We start from the raw sequence: 22,754 nt of genomic DNA on the forward strand, positions 1-22,754 counted from the left end.
ATATCAGATCAGGTCCCTGGGATTTATCCACCCTTATCTGTTTTAAGACATCCAGCACCTCCTCCTCTGTAATATGGACACTTTCCTAGATGTCACTATCCATTTTTCTATCTTCTACACTTCTCCACGGTAAACACTGATGCAAAATACTTGTTTAGTATTTCCCTCATCTTCTGCGGCTCCACGCACTGGTGGCATTGCTGAATTTTAAGGGGCCCCATTCTCTCCCGAGTTACCCTTTTGTCCTTAATGTATTTATAAAAACTGTTTGGATTCTCCTTAACCCTATTTGTTGAAAAGCAATCTCATGTCCCCTTTTTGGCCTCCTGATTTCCCTCTCAAGTATACTCCTAGTGTCTTTATACTCTTCTAAGCATTCACTCGATCTCTGCTATCTATACCTGACATATGCTTCTTTCTTCATCTTAACCAAAACCTCAATTTCTCTAGTCATCCAGGATTCCCTACACCTACCAGCCTTTCCTTTCATTCTAACAGGAACATAATGTCTCTGGATTCTCATTATCTTATTTTTGAAGGCATCCCATTTTCCAGCCATCCTTTTACCTGCAAACATCTGTCCCCATTAACATTTTAAAATTCTTGCCTATTACCATCAAAATTTGCCTTCCTCCAATTTAGAAGTTTAACTTTTAGATCCTCACTATCCTTTTCCATCACTAATTTGAATCTAATAGAATAATGGTCCCAAAATGTTCTCGCATTGACACCTCAGTCTCCTGCCATGCTTTATTTCCCAACAAGGTCAAGTTTTGCACCTTCTCTAGTAGGTAGATTCATATTTGAATCAGAATATTTCTTTGTACACACTTAATAAATTTCTTGCCATCCAAGCCCTTAACACTATGGTAGTCCCAGTCTGTGCTTGGAAAATTAAAATCCTCTACCATAACCATCTTATTATTCATCCAGATAACTGAGATCTACTTACAAATTTGCTTCTCCATTTCCCATTGACTACTCGGGGGTCTGCAGTACAAACTCAATAAGGTTATGATCCCTTTCTTTTTCTCAGTTCCACCCAAATAACTTCCCTGGATGTATTCCCAGGAATATCTTCCTGATGTACAGCTGTAATGTTATCCCAAATCAAAAACACCGCTCCCCCTCCTCTCTTGTCCCTCTGTCTACGCTTCCTATAGCATCTATATCCTGGAATATTAAGCTGGCAGTTGTGTCCATCCCTAAGCAATGTCTCTGTAATCGCTATGTTCCCAACTATGCCCTGAATTCATTTTGCCTTACCTGTTAGAACTCTTGCATTAAAATAAATGTAGTTAATTTATCAGTCCTGCCTCATTTTCTTCTTTGTTTCTGCCTGTCCTGACAGTTTGACTGCACCATTTTCCCATCTGTACCAGTCTGAGACTGGTCTCTTTCCTCGCTATCTCCATGGGTCCCACCCAGCCTCTTATTAGTTTAAATCAACTAGGTGATAGTCTGGTCTGCAGATGCTGGAGATCAGAGTTGAGAGTGTGTTGCTGGAAAAGCACAGCATGTCAGGCAGCATCCGAGAAGGAGAATCGACATTTCAGGCACAAGTCCTTCATAGTTTGTGCGAAGATTTGTAGCTCGGGTGCTCGTTGTTGTGGTTCTGTTCGCCGAGCTGGAAGTTTTTGTTGCAAACGTTTCGTCCCCTGGCTAGGCGACATCATCAGTGCTTGGGAGCCTCCTGCGAAGCGCTTCTTTGATGTTTCCTCCGGTGTTTATAGTGGTCTGTCCCTGCCGCTTCCGGTTGTCAGTTTCAGCTGTCCGCTGTAATGGTTGGTATATTGGGTCCAGGTCGATGTGTTTGTTGATGGAGTTTGTGGATGAATGCCATGCCCTGGCATCCTGATGAAGGGCTCCGGCCCGAAGAGTTGATTTTCCTGCTCCTCAGTTGCTGCCTGACTGCTGTGCTTTTCCAGCAACACAATCTCAACTCTTACTAGTTTAAGTCCTCCCGAGCAGCTCTAGCAAATCTCCCTGCCAGTATATTGGTCCCCTTCCAACTCAGGGGACTCCCTTGCAATCCGTCCTTCTTATACAGGTCATTTCTACCCCAGAAGAGATCTTAATGGTGCAAAAATGAGAATCCTTCTCCCTTGCACCAGCTCCTCAACCATGCATTCATCTGCTGTATCCCTTTATTCTTCCAATCACTGGCCCATGGCACTGAGAGTATTCCAGATATTACAACTCTTGAGGATCTTCTTTTTAATTTCCTGCAAAACCTCTTATATTCTTTCCTCAGAATCTTGTTCTTTTGTCTTCTTATGTCGTTAGTTCCAACATGTAAAAGGACTTCCTGCTGGTCCCTCTCCACTCTGAAAATATTCTGCACTCAGATATCTTTGATCCTAGCACCACGGAGGCAACATACCATTCTGATGTCTCACTGTCAGCTGCAGAAACATCTGTCTGGGCCTCTGATTAGAGTGTCCCTGATCACAATTGATCCGTTATAACCTGACATACCGTCTGTTACATTAGAGCCAGTCTCAGTATCAGAAAGCTGGGTGCTACATTCCCCTGAGAGTCCATTACCTTCTACATTTGCTACAACAGCAAACTTATTTGAAATTGGGATAGCCACGGGAGACTGCTGCACTACCTAACTCCCTCTCCTACTTTTCCTGCAGGTAACCCTATAATGACTATATTTGTGGTTTTTCTCCCTTCCTGCAACTGCCATCCATCACACCCTCTAGCTCTTGTAATTCCTCATTGTATCGAACTGCAACTTCAACTGGTTCATATGGTCCAATAGGATTCACAACCAAACAAACTTATTGCAGACATAATCATCAGTAACATGGAAACTCTCCCTAATCTCCCACATCAGACAGGAAAAGCACATGTTAGACTAACTCCAACGTCTGGAGATGTTTGAAACCAAACAGCAGAGGCAGTCAGCTGTTCAGGTATATTTCTGTTTGTTTCATTTGTTTCAGTTGCCATATGGTCACTGCTGTGTCTCTCCTCCTCCTTTCTAAAAGTGCCATTGTTTGATCTTTTTTCCCCCGAAATTCCAAAACAATTCAACAGCTTATCAAACAATAATCACTGCTCCTAGAATTCAAGTAAATCAGCTCCAATCTTGAAAATACCTCAAAAACAAGGAGCAGCTATTCCAGCCACAATTTTTTCTCATCCTCCATCTTGGATTATCCAAAATCTTCCTATGCATCTTCCCTCCTGGTATAACAGTTTGTGCCATTCTCAGGCATAATTCAGTGTCCATTGCCTTAAGATATCTTTCTAAACAACCTCTTCAGAGTTATTACATACCATTGTAGCAGGTGGGACTTGAACCCAGGTCTCTTGGCTCAGAGGTAGGGATATACCACTGCACCATAACAGCCCTTTCCATTGCCTTAAGAATCTTAAATCTTCAAGCACGTTCAACAAAATTCAGTGATGCACAGCAGCAGAAACCCAAGGTCATTATACAATCCTTAAAAACAGGCTCTAATTGCCTGATTTCTATTGTGATCTGCAAGTGCAAATGGAACAAGGGATAGTAGATCAACCTCCTCTTATACAGTACTCATTTATTTCCACAGCAGAGGTGGGGTTGTGTAAAATGAGCAGTTAATCTGAGATTGCCCTTTGACATCTACTGGTAAAAATTGGATATCAGCCCAACGTTTCCAATTACAGTATTGCAAGATATATTTGAAGAGTGAAATACTTTACTGGTGGGCCTTGAGCGCCGACATCTCCAGGAGCTCCCTGTTCTCCTTCTTCACCCTAAAAGACAAAAACAAAGCAGAGTGAAATGAGCAATACGAGCAGGTTTCTGCCCCATTTACAGACAGAATGGTCAAGGAACTGTGACACAGTTCAAAGCAACAAGGACAAAATCATATCAAACAGAAGGAGGTCCATTGCCACTGAATTAATGACAACAGGAGTACAAACTATATAGTAACTGAGAAAGCTACAAATTTAGTGACAATTCAGGAGAAACTAGCCATATTCATTCATTTTAACTCACTAGCCTCAACTCAACTTGGTCTCAGCTTAAAGTGACTGTATAGAACTGTATGTGAAAATAAATTGAAGAGACAATTGCCTAGGAGTTCCAATATGTTTAGCTTTTTATTTGGAAAGCCTTAACACCAGATTCCTCTGTTATGTTGTTTGCAGCTAAATGATCAACCAAATGTGTCAATCATACCCTAATATATTTACAGCTAGAGTTATTCCATACAATACTTTGCCATTCACATGGTTGTATTTGGCCTTGAATGAAGACAGGTGGGCTGGAAAACACGTTCTTAATGAAGCCTGTTCTGATCTCTCAACCATTGATTGAAGGACTGAACATCAGCTCTGGTACTGAGACATACTTCACTACTGTTTCATTCAGAAGTCTGCAGGTGTCGTTGGAAAATAGGAACATACAAACAGCAGGTTTAGCCCCAGGTCTTCTCCATCATTTCATAGGATCATGGAATATCAACACTTTCACACCCATTACCCCCTTAACTTTTTACGCTATTGATCATCAAAATTTTATCAATATTTACTTTAAAGATACTCAAGAACTAAGCTTCTACAACCCTGCAGGCTAGAGAATTTCAAAGAATAATTACCCTCTGAATAAAAGAATTCCTCCTCATCTTTATCCTAAATGGCATGCCCCTTATTTTTAAATAGTGCCCCTTCACCATCCAGCAGGAACAACTTACCTACATCTATCCTGCCTATCTCAGAATGTTTTGTAGGTTTCAATTAGATCACTTCTCATTCTTCGAAACCTTAGACAACACAGGCTCAAATTGCACCATCTCTCCTGCCATCCCCGGAACAAGTCTGGTGAACCTTTATTGTACTCCCTCTATCTTTCCTCTATCTCCCTCAATCTAGTAATATTTTTCCCGAGGTAAGCAGACCCAATCCACACATAGTATACCATCTCTCCTGCCATCCCAGGAACAAGTCTGGTGAACCTTTATTGTATCTCCCTCTATCTTTCCTCTATCTCCCTCAATCTAGTAATATTTTTCCCGAGGTAAGCAGACCCAATCCACACACACTACACCAGTTGTGATTTAACCAAGTTCCTATACAATTGAAGCAAGACTTCACTACTCCTACACTCAAATTCTCTTTCAATAATGGCTAATAATCAATTAGCCTTCTCAATAGTTTGCTGCACCTTCAATGACTTGTTAACAAGGACACCTCTTTCATCTTCACTTCCTAACCTCTAACAATTTAAGAAATACTCTGCACGTCTTTTCCTCCAACCAAACTGGACAACCTCACATTTTTCACATTATATTCCATCTGTCATGTACTTGCTGAATCACCAAGCTTGTCTAAATACCCCTAAAAATCTTTTATATCTTTCTCACAACACACTTTCTTACATAGCTTTGTCAGTCTGTAAATTTGTATATTACATTTGGTACCCACATCCAAATCATTGATCTATATTGTGAAAAGCAGGGGCCCAAGTACTGATCCTGGTCATACCCCATTAGTCATATCCTGCCAATGTGACAATAATACATTTATTGCCCATTTATTGCTGAATTGCCCCATAGTGTTTAGGGATATGCAGGCTAGGTGGATAAGCCATGGAAATGCAGGGTTACAGGAATAGGGTTGTAAGGTGGGTCTAGGTGGGATGCTCTTTGGACGATCAGTGTGAACTCAATGGGCCAAAGGGCCTGCTTCCCCATTGTAGGGATTCTATGATTCCTTTTCTGTTTCCTGTTTATTAGAATTACTTTATCTATCACCTCCCTTCCGATGCGCTTTACTTTTGCTCACCAACCTCCTGTGGGAAAATTTATCAAGATTTCTGAAAATTCAAATATGCTACATTCATTTTCTACTCTTCATCAATTTTCTTAGTAACTTCCCCAAAAAAAGCTACAAGTTTATTAAAATGGTTTTCCATTTGGGAATCCAATGTTCAATATACCCTATTAGATCACTGTTACCGAAGTGTCCATTTGTTACATACTTTGTGATAGATTCTTCTCTCTGACTGATGCAAGGCTGATGGGTCTGTAATTCCCTGTTTTCTCTCTTGCTTCTTTTTTAACTAGTGTGGTAACATGAGCAAGCTTCCAATCTGTAGGAATCACTCCAGAATCCATGGAATTTTGGAAAATCTCCTCAGACAGCACATTCAAAACTCTTGGGTGTTAAACTATCTGGTCCCGGGGACATATTAACTTTCAGCTCTCCTGTAAATCTTCTTTCCAATGCTAATTTCCTTCAATAGTGTGTTATAGAATCATAGACATCTACAGCACAGCAAAAGGCCTGCAGCCATCAAGTTTGCATCAGTCAAAAACAACCACCTAATTATTCTAATCTCATTTTCCAGCACTTGGCCCAAACCTAATCAACCTCATAAAATAATCTCTCCATACCTGGAATTAGCCAAATGAACTATCTTTGGACTTCTTCCAATGCCAGTAAATCTTTCCTTAGATACATAGTCCAAAACCGCTCAAAGTTTTTCATCTGTGGTCTGACCAATGCTTTGTAAAGCAAAATCTCTTTTCTTGTTTTTGCCATTCCCTGGAGATAAAGGTCAACATTCTATTTGCTTTCCCTATTACCTACTGAACTTCAATGCTTTATTTTTGTGATCATGGATGTGAACTCCAAATCCTTCTGTTCTGTAGCTTTCGACAATCTTCTCCATTGAAATAACACCCAGCTCTCTCTAAAGAACATAACTTCACATTTTCCAACATTATATTCCATCTGCCAAGTTTCTGTCCACTCACTTTAAGTTTCTTATAATTCTATGCAGATTTTTTGAATCACCCTCACCAAGTGCCTTCCCACATATTTTTGTATTATCCACAAGGCTAGCTATAGTACATTCATTATCCTCATTTTGAGGGAAAAAGAAATACTTCAAGGATATCCTCAAACAATCTCAAACAAAATACAATATCCCACTAACTCATGGGAACCTCTTTCCCGAGGCCACCAAACTGGAAAAGAAGCATCCATGAAGGAATTGATAAACTTGAATGTCTCTGACAGCCCCCAGGTGTACACCCAGTGCAAACAGCAGAAAGACCATGTGGAATATGAGCATCCCTCCCACCCAACTCCTCAAACACTGCCTTCCCCAACCTATGGAGATCCAGCTTTAGATTGTTTTGTCATCTCAAGATTCACAACATCAGAGTGGAAGTAAATTATCCTCAATCTAGAGGGATTGACGAAGAAGAGAAGAAGATAGCTTTACTTATCATTAAAGTGATTTCATCTATAACCATTCAGCTTCCTGTCTGTATATCATTCCAATCTAACACCATGGAAAATGGAGTACATGAAAAGATTAAAGGATAGAAACTCACAACATTAATGCTATGCAAGCATTTCAGAAATAAAATACAAACTTATTAAGGCATGACATAGCAATACTAAACAAACCATCTTCATCTCATCCAGGACTGACAAATCTTACAATTAATCAAGAGAAGATTTGATGCTTGACTCATGCCAGTTAATGTCATTTTTAAAATCAAAGAACTGCAGATGCTAGAAATCAGGAACAAAAACAGAAATTTTGAAAAAACTCTGCAAGTCTGGCAGCATCTGTGAAAACAAAGTATGGTTAATGTTTCAGGTCTGTAACCCTTCTTCAGAACTGAGTTTTTCCAGTAATTTCTATTGTTGTTATGTAATGTTAATATGAAAGTTGGACTTTAAGTTATTGTAATAGATTTACCAATATGATTGAAACAAACAGAAGGAACTACAGTTAATTTGTACAGGTTTATGGCAAAACCGGCAAGCAACACTTTCTCCTACCTTGTGTCCTTGTTTGCCTGGTTCACCAGCCTCTCCTTTCACACCTTTATGCCCCTAAATATCAAGAGGCAAATGAATTAGAGAAAAATATTCATTAAAGTCAAATCCAATGATTTGTGATACCCGACCTACAGATTTCTGTTACGATAAACTAACTGGACACTTACCTTCATTCCTGGAAGTCCAGCATAACCCTGTAGCCCTGGGGGGCAAGCATTGGGACACTAAAAAGGAACAGATACTTCATTTAAAATAATTTCCTGGAAAATATCAGATTGAGTAACATGCATTAAAAGTTCTGAAATCTTACCAGTGACTCGTCACTGCTATCAGCATGCACCAGTGCTGGAAGTCCCTGCAGAATGAGGAAGACAGACATTTTATGAACCAAGTTGATGGGCAAAAAAACCAGAAGCAACATGAGAAAAAAATGCATGTCAGCACAGAGTCGTTGCAGGTGCTCCGGTTTCCTCCCACAGTCAAAAGATGAGAAGGTCAGGTGAATTGGCCACGCTAAATAGTATTAGGTGCATCAGTAAGAGGGAAATGGGTCTGGGTGAGTTACTCTTTGGAGGAACGGTGTTGATTTAGAGAGTCATAGAGTCACAGAGATGTACAGCATGGAAACAGACCCTTCGGTCCAATCTGTCCATGCCAACCAGATATCCCAACCCAATCTAGTCCCACCTGCCAGCACCCGGCCCATATCCCTCCAAACCCTTCCTATTCATATACCCATCCAAATGCCTCTTAAATGTTGTAATTGTACCAGCCTCCACCACACCCACTGACAGCTCATTCCAAACACGTACCACCCTCTGCGTGAAAAAGTTGCCCCTTAGGTCTCTTTGAAATCTTTTCCCTCTCACCCTAAACCTATGCTCTCTAGTTCTGGACTCCCTGAATGCAGGGAAAAGACTTTGTCTATTTATCCTATCCATGCCCCTATAAGGTCATCCCTCAGCCTCTGAAGCTCCAGGAAAAACAGCCCCAGCCTGTTCAGCCTCTCCCTGTAGCTCAGATCCTCCAACCCTGGCAGCATCCTTGTAAATCTGTTCTGAACCCTTTCAAGTTTCACAACATCTTTCCGATAGGAAGGAGACCAGAATTGCTCGCAATATTCCAACAGTGGCCTAACCAATGTCCTGTATAACTGCAACATGACCTCCCAACTCCTGTACTCAATACTCTGACTAATAAAGGAAAGCATACCAAACACCTTCTTCACTATCCTATCTACCTGCGACTCCACTTTCAAGGAGCTATGAACCTGCACTCCAAGGTCTCTTTGTTCAGCAACACTCCCACTTCTTAGCATTCAGTGTATAAGTCCTGCTAAGATTTGCTATCTCAAAATGCAGCACCTCGCATTTATTTGAATTAAACTCCGTCTGCCACTTCTCAGCCCATTGGCCCATCTGGTCCAGATCCTGTTGTAATCTGAGGTAACCCTCTTCACTGTCCACTACACCTCCAATTTTGGTGTCATCTGCAAACTTACGAACTGTACCTCTTATGATCGCATCCAAATCATTTATGTAAATATCAAAATGTAGAGGATCCAGCACCGATCCTTGTGGCACTCCACTGGTCACAGGCCTCCAGTCTGAAAAACAACTCTCCACCACCACCCTCTGTCTTCTTCCTTTGAGCCAGCTCTGTATCCAAGTGGCTAGTTCTCCCTGTATTCCATGAGATCTAACCTTGCTAATCAGTCTCCTATGGGGAATCTTGTCGAACGCCTTACTGAAGTTCATATAGATCACATCTACTGATCTGCCCTCATCAATCTTCTTTATTACTTCTTCAAAAAACTCAATCAAGTTTGTGAGACATGATTTCCCACGCACAAAGCCATGTTGACTATCCCGAATCAGTCCTTGCTTTTCCAAATACATGTACATCCTGTCCCTTAGGATTCCCTCCAACAACTTGCCCACCACCGAGGTCAGGCTCACTAGTCTATAGTTCCCTGGCTTGTCTTTACCGCCCTTCTTAAACAGTGGCACCACGTTTGTCAACCTCCAGTCTTCTAGCACCTCACCTGTAACTATCGATGATACAAATATCTCAGCAAGAGGCCCAACAATCACTTCTCTAGTTTCCCACAGAGTTCTCGGGTACACCTGATCAGATCCTGGGGATTTATCCACCTTTAACCATTTCAAGGCATCCAGCACTTCCTCCTCTGTAATCTGGACATTTTGCAAGATGTCACCATCTATTTCCCTACAGTCTATATCTTCCCATATCCTTTTGCACAGTAAATACTGATGCAAAATATTCATTTAGTATCTCTCCCATTTTCTGTGGCTCCACACAAAGGCTACCTTGTTGATCTTTGAGGGGCCCTATTCTCTCCCTAGTTACCATTTTCTCCTTAATATATTTGTAAAAACCCTTTGAATTCTCCTTAATTGTATTTGCCAACGCTATCCCATGTCCCCGTTTTGCCCTCCTGATTTCCCTCTTAAGTATACTCCTACCTTATTTATACTCATCTAAGGATTCACTCGATCTATCGTGTCTATACCTGACTTGTTGGGCCGAAGGGCCTGTTTCCACACTCTAGGGAATATAATCTAATCTAATCTAGAAGACACTATCTCAAACATAATAACATAGAATCGGGGAGAGATCACTCAGCCTCTTGAGTCTGTTCGGGCCTTTAGGGACAGTTTGGCTAATTTGTAGCCGAACTCTTATGTAGCCACCTTTGCTCTCTATCTATCTGAATACTTTTGGTTAACAACAATCTACCAATGTCAGATTTCAAATTAACAATTGATGAATTACATTTGCAGAAAGGTTTTCAATGTCTACTTCCCTTTGTGTGCAGAAACCTTTCCAAAATTAACTTCTGATTTATTTATTTCTCATTTATGCATCATACCCCACCACAGTCATAGGTTCTTCAAGCAGCAGGAATAAGCTCTTCCTCTCTGTTCCCCTTAATGTCTCAAAAAAATTGAACAAATCACTCTTCAACATTCCAAAAGATAAACTCAGACTCTGCAATCTTTCCTTGTAATTTAACTCTTGAAGGAAAGGCATTATCCTGATCAATCTACACTGTATTAATTAGCTCCAGAACGAATATAAATTTCCTGAATGTGGGTACCCTGCTCACAGTTGTCAAAAGGAGTGAAGGGAACCGATTCAGTAATGAAAGAGCAGAAGATTGGAACTAATTTCAAACAGCTGTTGAGCTTAATGGCCTCATTGTATACTGCACCACCTAATGATTCTATTGTTATACTACCTTCAGCAGATAAAAGCATCATTTTGTTTAGTACAGAGACTTATAATCCCAAATCTGACCACTAAATGTATATCTACTGGCTGCAGGGGTCCAATTAGTTCAGTTGGCTGGATGGCTGGTTTTCAATGCAAAGTGATGCCAACATCATGGATTTAATTCCCACACTGGCTGAGGTTACCATGAAGGACTTTCCTTCTCAGCTCTCTCCTCACCTGAGACATGGTCACCCTCAGATTAAACCACCATCTTTCATCTCTCTCCAATGAGAGAGCATTCCAATGATCTGGTAAGACGATGGTGACTTTACCTTTTAATCTTTACTTTTATAGTAGACACAAGGTGAGATTCAGGGAACTTACTAAGGAAGTAAAGCCACAAGATTCCATGTTTTGAATAAGCAATGGCAAACTTTACACTGTTAGAACAGTAATACAAACATCAGCACATGTTACACTTCGTTCTAAATAATGAACATAGGTAATAGGCTGTGATTGAACACCCCACAGAGCACAACAAAAACCCAATGTGAATAAAATCAATTGTCTCAGTGCTTAGCACTGCTGCCTCACAGAGCCAGGGATCTAGGACTGATTCCAGTCTCAGGCGACTGTCTGTGTGAACTTTGCACATTCTCCCCATGTCTACGTGGGTTTCCTGCTAGTGTTCCGGTTTCCTCCCACAGTCTAACAATGTGCAGGTTAGGTGGATTGACCATGCTAAATTACCGTAATGTCCAGAATGTGCAGGCTAGGTGGATAAACCATGGGAAAATATAAGGTATGGGGTGGATCAGGGTGGGATGCTCTTCAGAGGGTTGGTGTGGACTTGATGGGTGGAATGGCCTGCTTCCACACTGTAAGGATTCTATGATCCTGTACACATTGACTACCATGTGTGCATTACAATAGTGACTGCACCTTACAATTATTCCATATCAAGTGTTTTGGAGATGTTTTTGGATGTATCAAGGCACCTAAAGAATGTGAATATTTCTTATTTTTCATCAAAGGTTTGATTTTCCTTTCATAAGGTTTTTAAAATTACCCTGTCAAAAAAAAGGCCAGTCTTCTAATAGCAATTGCCTTCTTCCCTCTAGAACTAATATGCTGTTTCATCAGCATTTACAGTGTTTTATAAAGAGATAAACAATGACAATTCAATCACAATTCAAATTAATGTCGATTTTTTAAAAATTATTTTTAGTCATTTGGTAGTACACAACTTGAGTACTGTTGAGAAAAAGACACATTTACACAAAGCTTTTCAATTTGCACTCATCAGAACATTTCACAAGAATACCAATTTAAGGGAAAATTGATGAATAAACTGTTTAGGAGAAGAGTGCTAATTGGTGGGCAAGTGAATACTGATTGGTAGAGGCATTGCAATGGATAATATACCAGTTAATGACATAGAGAATCATAGAGAAGTACAGAAAAAGTGCTTCGGCCTATCCTGTCCAGGCCAGTAAAAAGCAACCATCTAACTATTCTCATCCCATTTTCCAGTACTTACCCAATACCCTTGTATGACTTGGCATCATGAGTGTACATTTAAATACTTTTTAAATGTTATGACAGCTTCTGCCTCTACAGTCCTTACAGGCAGTGAGTTCCAGATTCCCACCACTCTCTTGGTGACAAGATCTTTCCTCACATCTCCTCTAAATTTTCTGCCCTTTACCTTAAATCTATGCTCACTGGACATTGAGAGCTCCAAAGGGAAATGTTCCTTTCTGTCTACCCTATCTATGCCCTTCACAATTTTATACATTTGAATTAGGTCGCCTCTCCTCTGCTCTAAAGAAAACAATTCCAGTCCGTCCATCCACTCTTCATAACTGAAACTTTCCAGCTCAGGCAATATCCTGGTAAATGTCATCTGCACCCTATCCAGTGTCACCATATCTCTCCTATAATGTGGATTCCAGAACTGCACACAATAATCTAGCTGTGACCTAATCAATATTTTGTACAGTTCCAGCATAAACTCATTTCTTTTCACATCTTTGTCTCAAGTAATAAAGGCAAGTATTCCTAATGCCTTCTTAAACACTATATGTACCTGTCTGATAGCTTATGGACTGGTATACATGCACACCAAGGTCCTTTTGATCCTCAGAGATTCCAAGAGCACTATTGTTCATCAAGTACTCCCTTGTTTTATGTGTCCAGTACAAGTGCATCACCTCACGTTTACCTTGATTGAATTCCATTTGCCACAGATCAGCCCTTCAGATGAGCTCATCTATATCCTCTTGAAATCTAAGCTATCCTCTTCACTATTTACCACTCCACTAATTTTTGTCATGTCTGTGAACTCATTGATCGACCCTGTACATTCAAATCTAATTTATACAAGCCAGAAAAATTTAAGGGCCCCATAGTGACCCCTGTGGGACACCAACGACACAGATGTCCAGTCAGAAAAACATCCCTCAATCATCACCATCTGCTTAATGCCACTCAGCCAAATGTGGATCGAATTTCCCAAATTTTCTTGAATCCCATGGGCTCTTATCTTCACTATCGGTGTCCCGATATTGGTTGGCTAATAGGAAACAAAGGGTAGTGATAAATGGCTCCATTTCGGAATGGCAGGCAGTGACCAGTGGGGTACCGCAGGGATCCGTGCTGGGACCACAGCTTTTTACAATATATGTTAATGATATAGAAGATGGTATCAGCAATAACATTAGCAAATTTGCTGATGATACTAAGCTGGGTGGCAGGGTGAAATGTGATGAGGATGTTAGGAGATTACAGGGTGACCTGGACAAGTTAGGTGAGTGGGCAGATGCATGGCAGATGCAGTTTAATGTGGATAAATGTATGGTTATCCACTTTGGTGGCAAGAACAGGAAGGCAGATTACTACCTAAATGGAATCAATTTAGGTAAAGGGGCAGTATAGAGTGATCTGGGTGTTCTTGTACACCAGTCAATGAAGGCAAGCATGCAGGTACAGCAGGTAGTGAAGAAGGCTAATAGCATGCTGGCCTTCATAACAAGAGGAATTGAGTATAGAAGCAAAAAGGTGCTTCTGCAGCTGTACAGGGCCCTGGTGAGACCACACCTGGAGTACTGTGTGCAGTTCTGGTCTCCAAATTTGAGGAAAGACATTCTGGCTATTGAGGGAGTGCAGCATAGGTTTATGAGGTCAATTCCTGGAATGGCGGGATTATCTTACACTGAAAGACTGGAGCGACTGGGCTTGTATACCCTTGAGTTTAGAAGATTGAGAGGGGATCTGATTGAGACATATAAGATTATTAAAGGATTGGACACTCTGGCAGCAGGAAACATGTTTCCGCTGATGGGTGAGTGCCGAACCAGAGGACACAGCTTAAAAATATGGGGTAGACCATTTAGGACAGAGATGAGGAGAAACTTCTTCACCCAGAGAGTGGTAGCTTTGTAGAATGCTCTGCCCCAGAGGGCAATGGAGGCCCAGTCTCTGGATTCATTTAAGAAAGAGTTGGATAGAGCTCTCAAAGATAATGGAATCAAGGGTTATGGAGATAAGGCAGGAAGAGGATACTGATTAGGAATGATCAGCCATGATCATATTGAATGGCAGTGCAGGCTCAAAGGGCTGAATGGCCTACTCCTGCACCTATTGTCTATTGTCTATTGTCCCATGCAGGAGCTCATCCAGAGCCTTGCTGAAGTCCAAGTAGACTACACCAAAAGCATGCCCTCATTCATCTACACACTTGGTCACCCCTTCGAAAAATTCAGTCAAGTCGGCCAGATATGACCTCTCTTTAACAAAGCCACACTGACTGTTTGTTGACTAATCCCTGCCTCTCCAAATGTACATTAATTCTGTCTCTCAGAATTGCTTCTCATAGTATCCCACCACCCAAGTTAGACTAGTTTTGCTCTCTTCTTGAATATTGGTAGACACTGGCTTTCCTCCAGTCTTTCAGCATCTCACCTGTGGCCAGAAAGGAATTGAAAATTCTGCAAGGACCCTTGTTATTTCCTCCCTTGCCTCACTCAACAACCTGGGATATATTTCATCTGGCCCGAGATGAAATTTAAGCCTACCAGATCAGTCAGAACCTCTTCTATCTATGCTAATTTATTTAATTATATCATAGACCTTCTCCCTGATTTTCATACCCACGGCAACCTTCTCACTAGTAAACACTGACCCAATTTAAAACCCTACCTATGTCATCTGGCTCCGTGCACAATTACCAGTGTTGTCCTTAATGAGCCCTCTTTCCCTTGTTAACATTTTACCCTTAATGTACTTGTAGAATAACTTAAGGTTTTCCTTTTTTTTAAACACACTAGAATCCTTTCATGTTCCCTTTTACCTCTTCTAATCTGCCTTTTCATTTCCCTCTTGCACATTCTGTATTCCCCTAGAGCTTCATTTTAGGATACTTTCAGTGTCTGCCATAAGCCTTCTTGTTTCTCTTAATCCAATGCTCTATATCCCTTAATAACCAGGATTCACAGGATTTAATTTCTCTTTGTTGGAATATGTTGACCTGTAATCTCCATATTTCCTTCTTGAAGGTATCCACAATTCTGGGACAGATTTATGTGAAAGTCTCTGCTCCCAGTCCACTCTGCCCAAATCATTTCTAATCCTATTCACATCACACTTCCCCTAGTTGAGAACTTCAATTCCAGGCCTATCCTTGACCTTTTCTATAACAATCTTGAATATAAAGGAATTATGATCGCTATCTATAAAATGCTCCCTACTGATACTGCAATGACTTGCCCAGCTTTGTTATCTAAACTCCAGGACTTTTATATGTTGTTTAAAAAGCTGTCCTGAATGCATTTTAAAATTCTGTTCCCTCCAAATTATTCACATTATGACCACCCCAGCTAATGTTGGGCAAGTTGAATTTCTCCAATATCACTACCTGATTACTTTCACACTTCCCTGAAATTTGCTTACATATCTGTTCTTCTACTTCTCTGAGACTGTCAGGAATTCTGTAGTACACTTCCGGAAAGTGATTGCTCTTTTTATGTTCTAACTATATGGATAGAAGCTCATTTCAGGAGCTTTCTAAAAAAGTCATCCCATCTTACTGCCGTAATTGATTCCCTAAATAGAATTGTGACATCTCCTCCTGCTTTATCTCCTCCCTGTCTCACCCGAAAACCCAGCATCCTTGAATATTGAGTTGCCAAGCCCATCCCCTCCTCAACCATGCCTCAGTAATAGCAGTAACATCATACCCCCACTTGTTTGTCAGACTCCTAGCATTAAAATGAATACCATCCAATCTTGTCAAACTCTCTTGTGCTCTAACTGGTTGACAATGTCTGTGCCTTCATGACTCCCATATTATCATTTGTAATTTTGGCCATTTGTCTTCCTCTGCTGAATATTCTGTCTGGATGCCAACACTCTGCCAAGTTAATTTCAACCCTCCCCAACACCAGTAGATCTCCCCATAAGGATACTGGTCCCAATTTGGTTCACATGCAACCTGTCCACCTTGTATAGGTCCCATAGCCTGTGAAAATGGTCCCAATATACCAGACATCTATGTCATTCCCTCCTGCACAATCTTTCCAGCCTATCATTCATCTGAACTAACCTCCTATATCTATATTCACTCACACATGGCACTGAAGTAATCCAGAGATTATTATCTTTTAGTTCTTGTCAATTAATCAACTTCTAGCTCCCTAAATTCTGCTCTCAGGACCTCATCATTCCTTCTACCTATGTCATTGGTACCAATATGTAACAAAGTTTCTATCTGTTTAGCCTCCCCCTTCACGGCCATTCAGTGACATTTCTGATAGTATCACCATGGTGGCAATATATCGTCCCAGAGTGTCTTTTGTGGCTGTAGAAATGCCTGTCTGTTCCTCTCACAGTTAAATCCCCTGCTGTTCTTTTACTTCACATCTTCTGTTGCAGTCCCACCAATGGTGTCACTGCTTTCCCCTACACAGTTAACTGCCAGGCTTTGTTTAACTTTTACACCAGGCAGGTTGATTGTGATTGATCAAGGCATCACCCTATTAAATGAAACAGCACAGTACAAATATTGGTTTACTCATTTAATTGATGCTTTTGTGAATAGTCCTAACAAATGCAAGACTAAAAGCTTCAACCACGTCTTTTTTTGTCGCAATACCCAATTTCATTTTTATTGGCCCAGATTTTACATGAACAATGACAGCAAGTGCTCAGCAGTCACCATTAAGGCAGGGGAGAGGAACCTGCAGACTTCCCCAGTACCTAAGCACTACAGTGCATATATTCACAATGCTCCAGAAGCTCTGCAGTTATCAGTGCTAAAACTAGGAATTTGGCAGTAGCAAGAATTTGGTCTGACTGCCAACTAATAACACATTATTCTGACTAAAAAGGGTTGGCATTTCAAAACATATGAACCTGTTATTTTTCATAAATACCTTATGAGAACTTACACCAGAAAGAACTTTCAAAGTGTCTGGAGACTGAAGAAGATGTTCAAATCTCATATTCAATTGATCTTTTTTTTTAAAAAACGGTTAATGGTTGAGGATTCTCTAGCTTTTTTAAAGAGTTGATCCAAAGTGGTTTTTAAAAATATTTATCTGACTTAAAATATTACCATGATTATGATCAAAAATATCTCATCGTTCAAAGAAAAGATATAACTTAATGATTTTGGTCAAACCTATCTAATATGTTGGTTTATTGGCTTTTTAAGGTGACAGATACAGAGGTTTTGTTTTGGCAGATTGCATAGCAATGGATTCTAGTCACTACACCATGTGGCCACTTCTTTCCACCAGCACTAGGGTGGGCTGCAGGGTTGTGATGGGAAGGACTTTCCTTCCTCAGAGCTGAAATTCTCACCCACACATCAATCATCTTAGGTAACTTCCTTGGTTAAAATTCCTATTCCTGATGAAGGGCTTTTGCCTGAAAGGTCGGTTTTCCTGCTCCTCTGATGCTGCCTGACCTGCTGTGCTTTTCCAGCATCACTCTAATCTAGACTTAGGTAACTTCATAGTTTGGTCTGAGATCAGCAGCAAGTGCCCTCATTGATTTCAAAATCTGGGCCATCAATAAACTCATCAATATCTATATTTTGGCCATCTATAAGTCCATACGGTCTCCATGACTGCTCATTCCAGATGAAACAAATCCCAAATATGCTAGATGATGCACAATCGAATTACTGTGGTTCAGTGGATTATCTATTATTTAGATTTACAGTTAATAGTCGGCACTAACTTGTTAACAAACTGGAGCACAGTCACCAATTAATACATGGAAACAGACACCTGGTGAACATGATGAATCACTCACCTTGGGTCCAGGTGGGCCTGGTGGTCCAGACAGTCCTGGAGGTCCTCGATCACCCTAGGATTAGAACAGAAGAACATAAAGACTAGGAGCAGGAGTAGGCCATTTGGCCCTTCAAGCCTGCTATGCCACTCAATAAGATCATAGCTAACCTTTTCGTGTATTCAGCTTCACTTACCCACATTTTCACCATATCCCTTAATTCCTTTATTTTTCAAAAGAGTATCTACTTTAGGTTTAAACGCATTTACTGAAGTAGCGTCAACTACTTCCCTGGGCAAGGAACTCCATAGATTAACAACCCTGAGGCACACCACTAGTCACTGGTTGCCAGCCAGAATAGCACATATTTAACCCCACCCTTTGCTTTATGTCAGTCAACCAATCCTCTACCATGGTAATAGTCTACCCCTAACACCATGCATCCTAATCTTGCACAGCAGTCTCATGTGTGGCACCTTGTCAAAGTCCTTTTGGAAATCTAGGTACACCACATCTACTGGGTCCCCATTGTCCTTGCTTGAAATGTCTTCATAGAATTCCAAAGGATTTGTGAAGCATGACCTCCCCTTCATGAACCCATGCTGCATTTGTACAATGGGATAATTTCTTCTAAGAGCTGCTATTTCTTCCTTGAGAATAGGCCCAAGCATCTTCCTCACCAAAGAGGTTAAGCTCACTGGTCTATAATTCTTCATCTTTTGTCTACTTACCTTTTTAAACAGTGGCGTCACATCTGCTGTTTTCCAATCTGCTGGGACTGCCCCAGAGTCCATCAAATTTTGGAAAATTACCGCCAGTCCACCTGTATTTCTCCCGCCATCTCTTTTAGAACCCTAGGATGCATTCCATCAAGGCCAGGAAACTTATCTATCCTTAGCTCCGTTAGCTTACCCAATACTAGCTCTATTAATAATTGTTTCCAGGCCCTCACCTACCTCCGTCTCTTCATCACTTACTTGCATGTTATTAGTATCCTCCACTGTGAAGACCGATACAAAGTACCTGTTCAATGCCTCAGCTATTTCATCATATCCCATAACTAACTACCCCTTCTCATTCTCTAAAGGACCAACATTTACTTTAGCCACTCTTCTTCATTTTATATATTTATAGAAACTTTTACTATCTGTCTTTATATCCTGTGCTAGTTTTTTCTCATACACTATTTTACTTTTCTGTATAGCTCTTTTCATGGCTTTCTGTTGACCTTTAAAGTTTTCCTAATCTGCTAGATTCCTGCTGTTTTTGGCGACTTTATACACCTTCTCTTTCAATTTGATAGTCTGCCTTATTTCCTTAGACAACCATGGCAGATTACCCCTCCTCTTACAGTCCTTCCTTCTCACCGGAATATATTTTTGCTGAGCACTTTGAAAATTTTCTTTGAAGGTCCTTCAACCATATTGTGGCCTCTCCTTCCAAGAGGATCCCTGACTATGAGGTCATTAATTATTCCTGTCTCATTACATAGGACCAGATCTGGGATAGCTTGCTCCCTCATCAGTTTCATTACATGCTGCTCAAGCAAACTATCACAGATACATTCAACAAACTCCTCCTCAAGGCTACCCTGACCTAGCTGGTTCAACCAATCTACATGCAGATTAAAATCCCCCATGATAATAGCTGTACCATTTTGGCAGGCACTAGTTATTTCCTTGTTTATTGCCTGCCCAATTGAAAATAAACTGCAGGTCATTATAGAAACATATTAATCAGAACCTAAGGAAAAATCCCATCCATTGGCCAGTGAAATACTCTTGATTCTTGAGTCAACTCAAAATACCAAGGTGCTTCTTAAAAGGATGGCAAATTTCGGGAAACTGTTTATAACGTTGGTTTGTTTGGGGTATTCGAGTGTGTAATTAAGGAGTGACAGACATCAGAAATCCCACCTTGTGTTAATATATACATCCTCACTGAAATCAGCCATCAGCTACAACCAGAACTGCACACTCAGAGTAGGACAAGGACAGTATTTCCACAGAAAGCAAAATGCTGGAAATCACAATGGGTCAGGCAGCATCCGTGGAGAGATGGCAAGGTAGCATTTCGAGTCTAGATGACTCTTCATCAGAGCTGACGTGTTGAGGGGGCAGCATATGCAATTGTAGAGAGGGGTGGATTGCTGGGAGAGAAAGGGTGTTGGTAATGCAGAATAAGTGATCAAAATGTGACAATTGTAGAACAATGGTGTGCCCAGCATCCAAACTGTAAAGAACAGATGGTCCCACTGAACTGGGAGAAAGGGAGAGAGGACATGGTGACAGAGAATGCACTAAGTAAAGCTAAAAGGAAGGGAAGAAATGGGACTGAGTTCACAATCTGAAGGTGTTGAACTCAATAGTAAGTCCAGGAGGTTGTAAACTGCCCAGTCTGGAGATGAGATGTTGTTCCTCCAGTTTGCTCTGTGGTTCACTGGAGCATTGCAGCTTGCCGAGGACGGACAAGTGGTCATGAGAGCAGGATGCTGTGTTAAAATGCAGGTTAGAATCAGGCCTGCACACGGATTGAAGGTGTTCTGCAAAGTGGTCACCCATTCTGCATTTGGTTCTCCAATGTAGAGTAGGCCACATTGGGTGTAGCGAATGCTATCAACTAGGAAGTACAGGTGAAATGCTGCTTCACCTGGAAAGACTGTTTAGGCCCTTGGATCGTGAGCAGAGATGAGGTGAAGGAGCAGATGTTGTACCTTCTGTGGTTACATGGGAAGGTGCTGTGGGAAGAAGGTATGGTTGTGAGGGTGAGTATGACTCTAAACCTTTATGAATCAGGGTCTTATCAGGCTGAAGCCAAAGATATAGGCCAACATCTCGAAGTCTGCCATACGTCATGGTAAAAGGAGGGTAACATAGGATCCCCTTTCAGATAGATTTCACTTAAGTCCATTCCCACTTGCCAAGGACAAGCAGGTGGTCCATACTTGAGGGTTTGGCAAGATTAATAGACTTCCTCATAATTCAGGATGACCTTGGTTGCACACACACATTGTATTGCAGGCATCAAATACTAACTCAGCCTTACGCAGTGAGTCAATGTGATTCCTTTCCTGGATCATTCAGCTGGTGTCTGACCATAGGCAGAAAATCGTCCAGGTCTATGTCCAGGAGGTTGGCCTCTAAAATGTTGCCCACATTTGGCTGCAGTGCATCTTGCCAGCTCTATTTGACTACCATGGGCAGCTAAACAATCACACACACACACACACGCGCGCACACACACGAACAGTGGAATTGCAGCTGGCTGCAATAAGGAGGAAGAGATACAAGCCAATGAAACAGCAATAGTGAAGAGAATGAGGCATTTTTGTGTGCAATTTCACCTGTAATTCATACTACATCCTTCCTCGTTGCTGCAATACTATGGATAATCCCACAGTGCAATACAATCAGGACAAAGACAGCAGCGGTTCCAGACTTCACTCCACTACCAATGGTAGCTAAGGATGGGTAACAAAGGTGGTCTCCTCAACACCATCTACATTGCCTGGACTGATCAAGAAACAAAATTAAGGTTGTACAATGGTAAATGGCCATGAACAGATGGAAATTTGGAGACAATGGGTAAAGTGAAGTGTCATATTGTCATCATGTAATAACTGTGTAACAGCAAATGAGAAACCACAATCTCCCCTGTTTCTGTGTTGGGAAAATTAACAGGACAATGCACTTGGCAACAAAGGAGAGCAGATGGGGCCTCGAGACCCCAGTAACTTTCACAAAAGGGCTACAATAGCTTGTCTAGAACTTAGACATATCATATTATACATTTTATGACTAAACAACTTATTAACATAAGACCATAAGATACAGGAGCAGAATTAGGTCATTTGATCCAAAGAGTCTGCTCCATCAATTGATTATGGCTGGTATGTTTTTCAATCCATTCTGTGCCTTCTCCCTATAACCCTTGATCCCTTTACTAATCATGAACCTATCTACCTTTGTGTCAAATCCATTCAATGACTCAGACTCCATAGCTTTGTTCGGCAATGTGTTCCACAGGTTCACCACCCTCTGGCAGAAGAAATTCCTCCTCATCTCAGTTCAAAAGGGTTGACCTTTACTCTGAGGCTGTGGTCTCAGATCTTAGTCACTCTTACAATAGAAACACCTTCTCCAAATCAACTCTATGTAGGCCTCTCAGCATTTGGTAAATTTCAATAAGATGCCTCCTCATCTTTCTAAATTCCATCGCAAACAGACCCAGCATCCTCAATTGCTCCTCATGAGACAAGCCCTTCATCCCCAGGATCAATGCTGTAAACTCCTCTAGACTCCCTCCAATATCAGAACATTCTTGTTGAAATTCAGAACCCAAAACTACACACATTATTCTCTGGTTTGACCAGAGCTTTTTACAGACTTAGAAAAATATCTCTGCTCTCATATTCTCAG

At 41.1% G+C, this 22,754-nt stretch overlaps 1 protein-coding gene across 1 annotated transcript in view; it reads right to left on the reverse strand.

Moving 5' to 3' along the window:
- Nucleotides 1–22,754, reverse strand: part of col9a1b (collagen, type IX, alpha 1b) — a 151,741-nt gene that overhangs the window by 99,616 nt on the left and 29,371 nt on the right. Inside the window, exons 9-13 of the mRNA XM_043681717.2 lie at nucleotides 18,358–18,411; nucleotides 8,114–8,158; nucleotides 7,971–8,027; nucleotides 7,804–7,857; nucleotides 3,700–3,753 (exon numbers count right to left, since the gene is read on the reverse strand). Of these exons, the coding sequence (XP_043537652.2) occupies nucleotides 3,700–3,753; nucleotides 7,804–7,857; nucleotides 7,971–8,027; nucleotides 8,114–8,158; nucleotides 18,358–18,411 (264 nt within the window). The remainder of the gene's footprint in view (nucleotides 1–3,699; nucleotides 3,754–7,803; nucleotides 7,858–7,970; nucleotides 8,028–8,113; nucleotides 8,159–18,357; nucleotides 18,412–22,754) is intronic.

The sequence above is a fragment of the Chiloscyllium plagiosum genome, unplaced genomic scaffold (assembly GCF_037043375.1).
Source record: "Chiloscyllium plagiosum isolate Xiang-an unplaced genomic scaffold, Cpla_swu_hap1 HiC_scaffold_3, whole genome shotgun sequence".
Classification (NCBI taxonomy): domain Eukaryota; kingdom Metazoa; phylum Chordata; class Chondrichthyes; order Orectolobiformes; family Hemiscylliidae; genus Chiloscyllium; species Chiloscyllium plagiosum.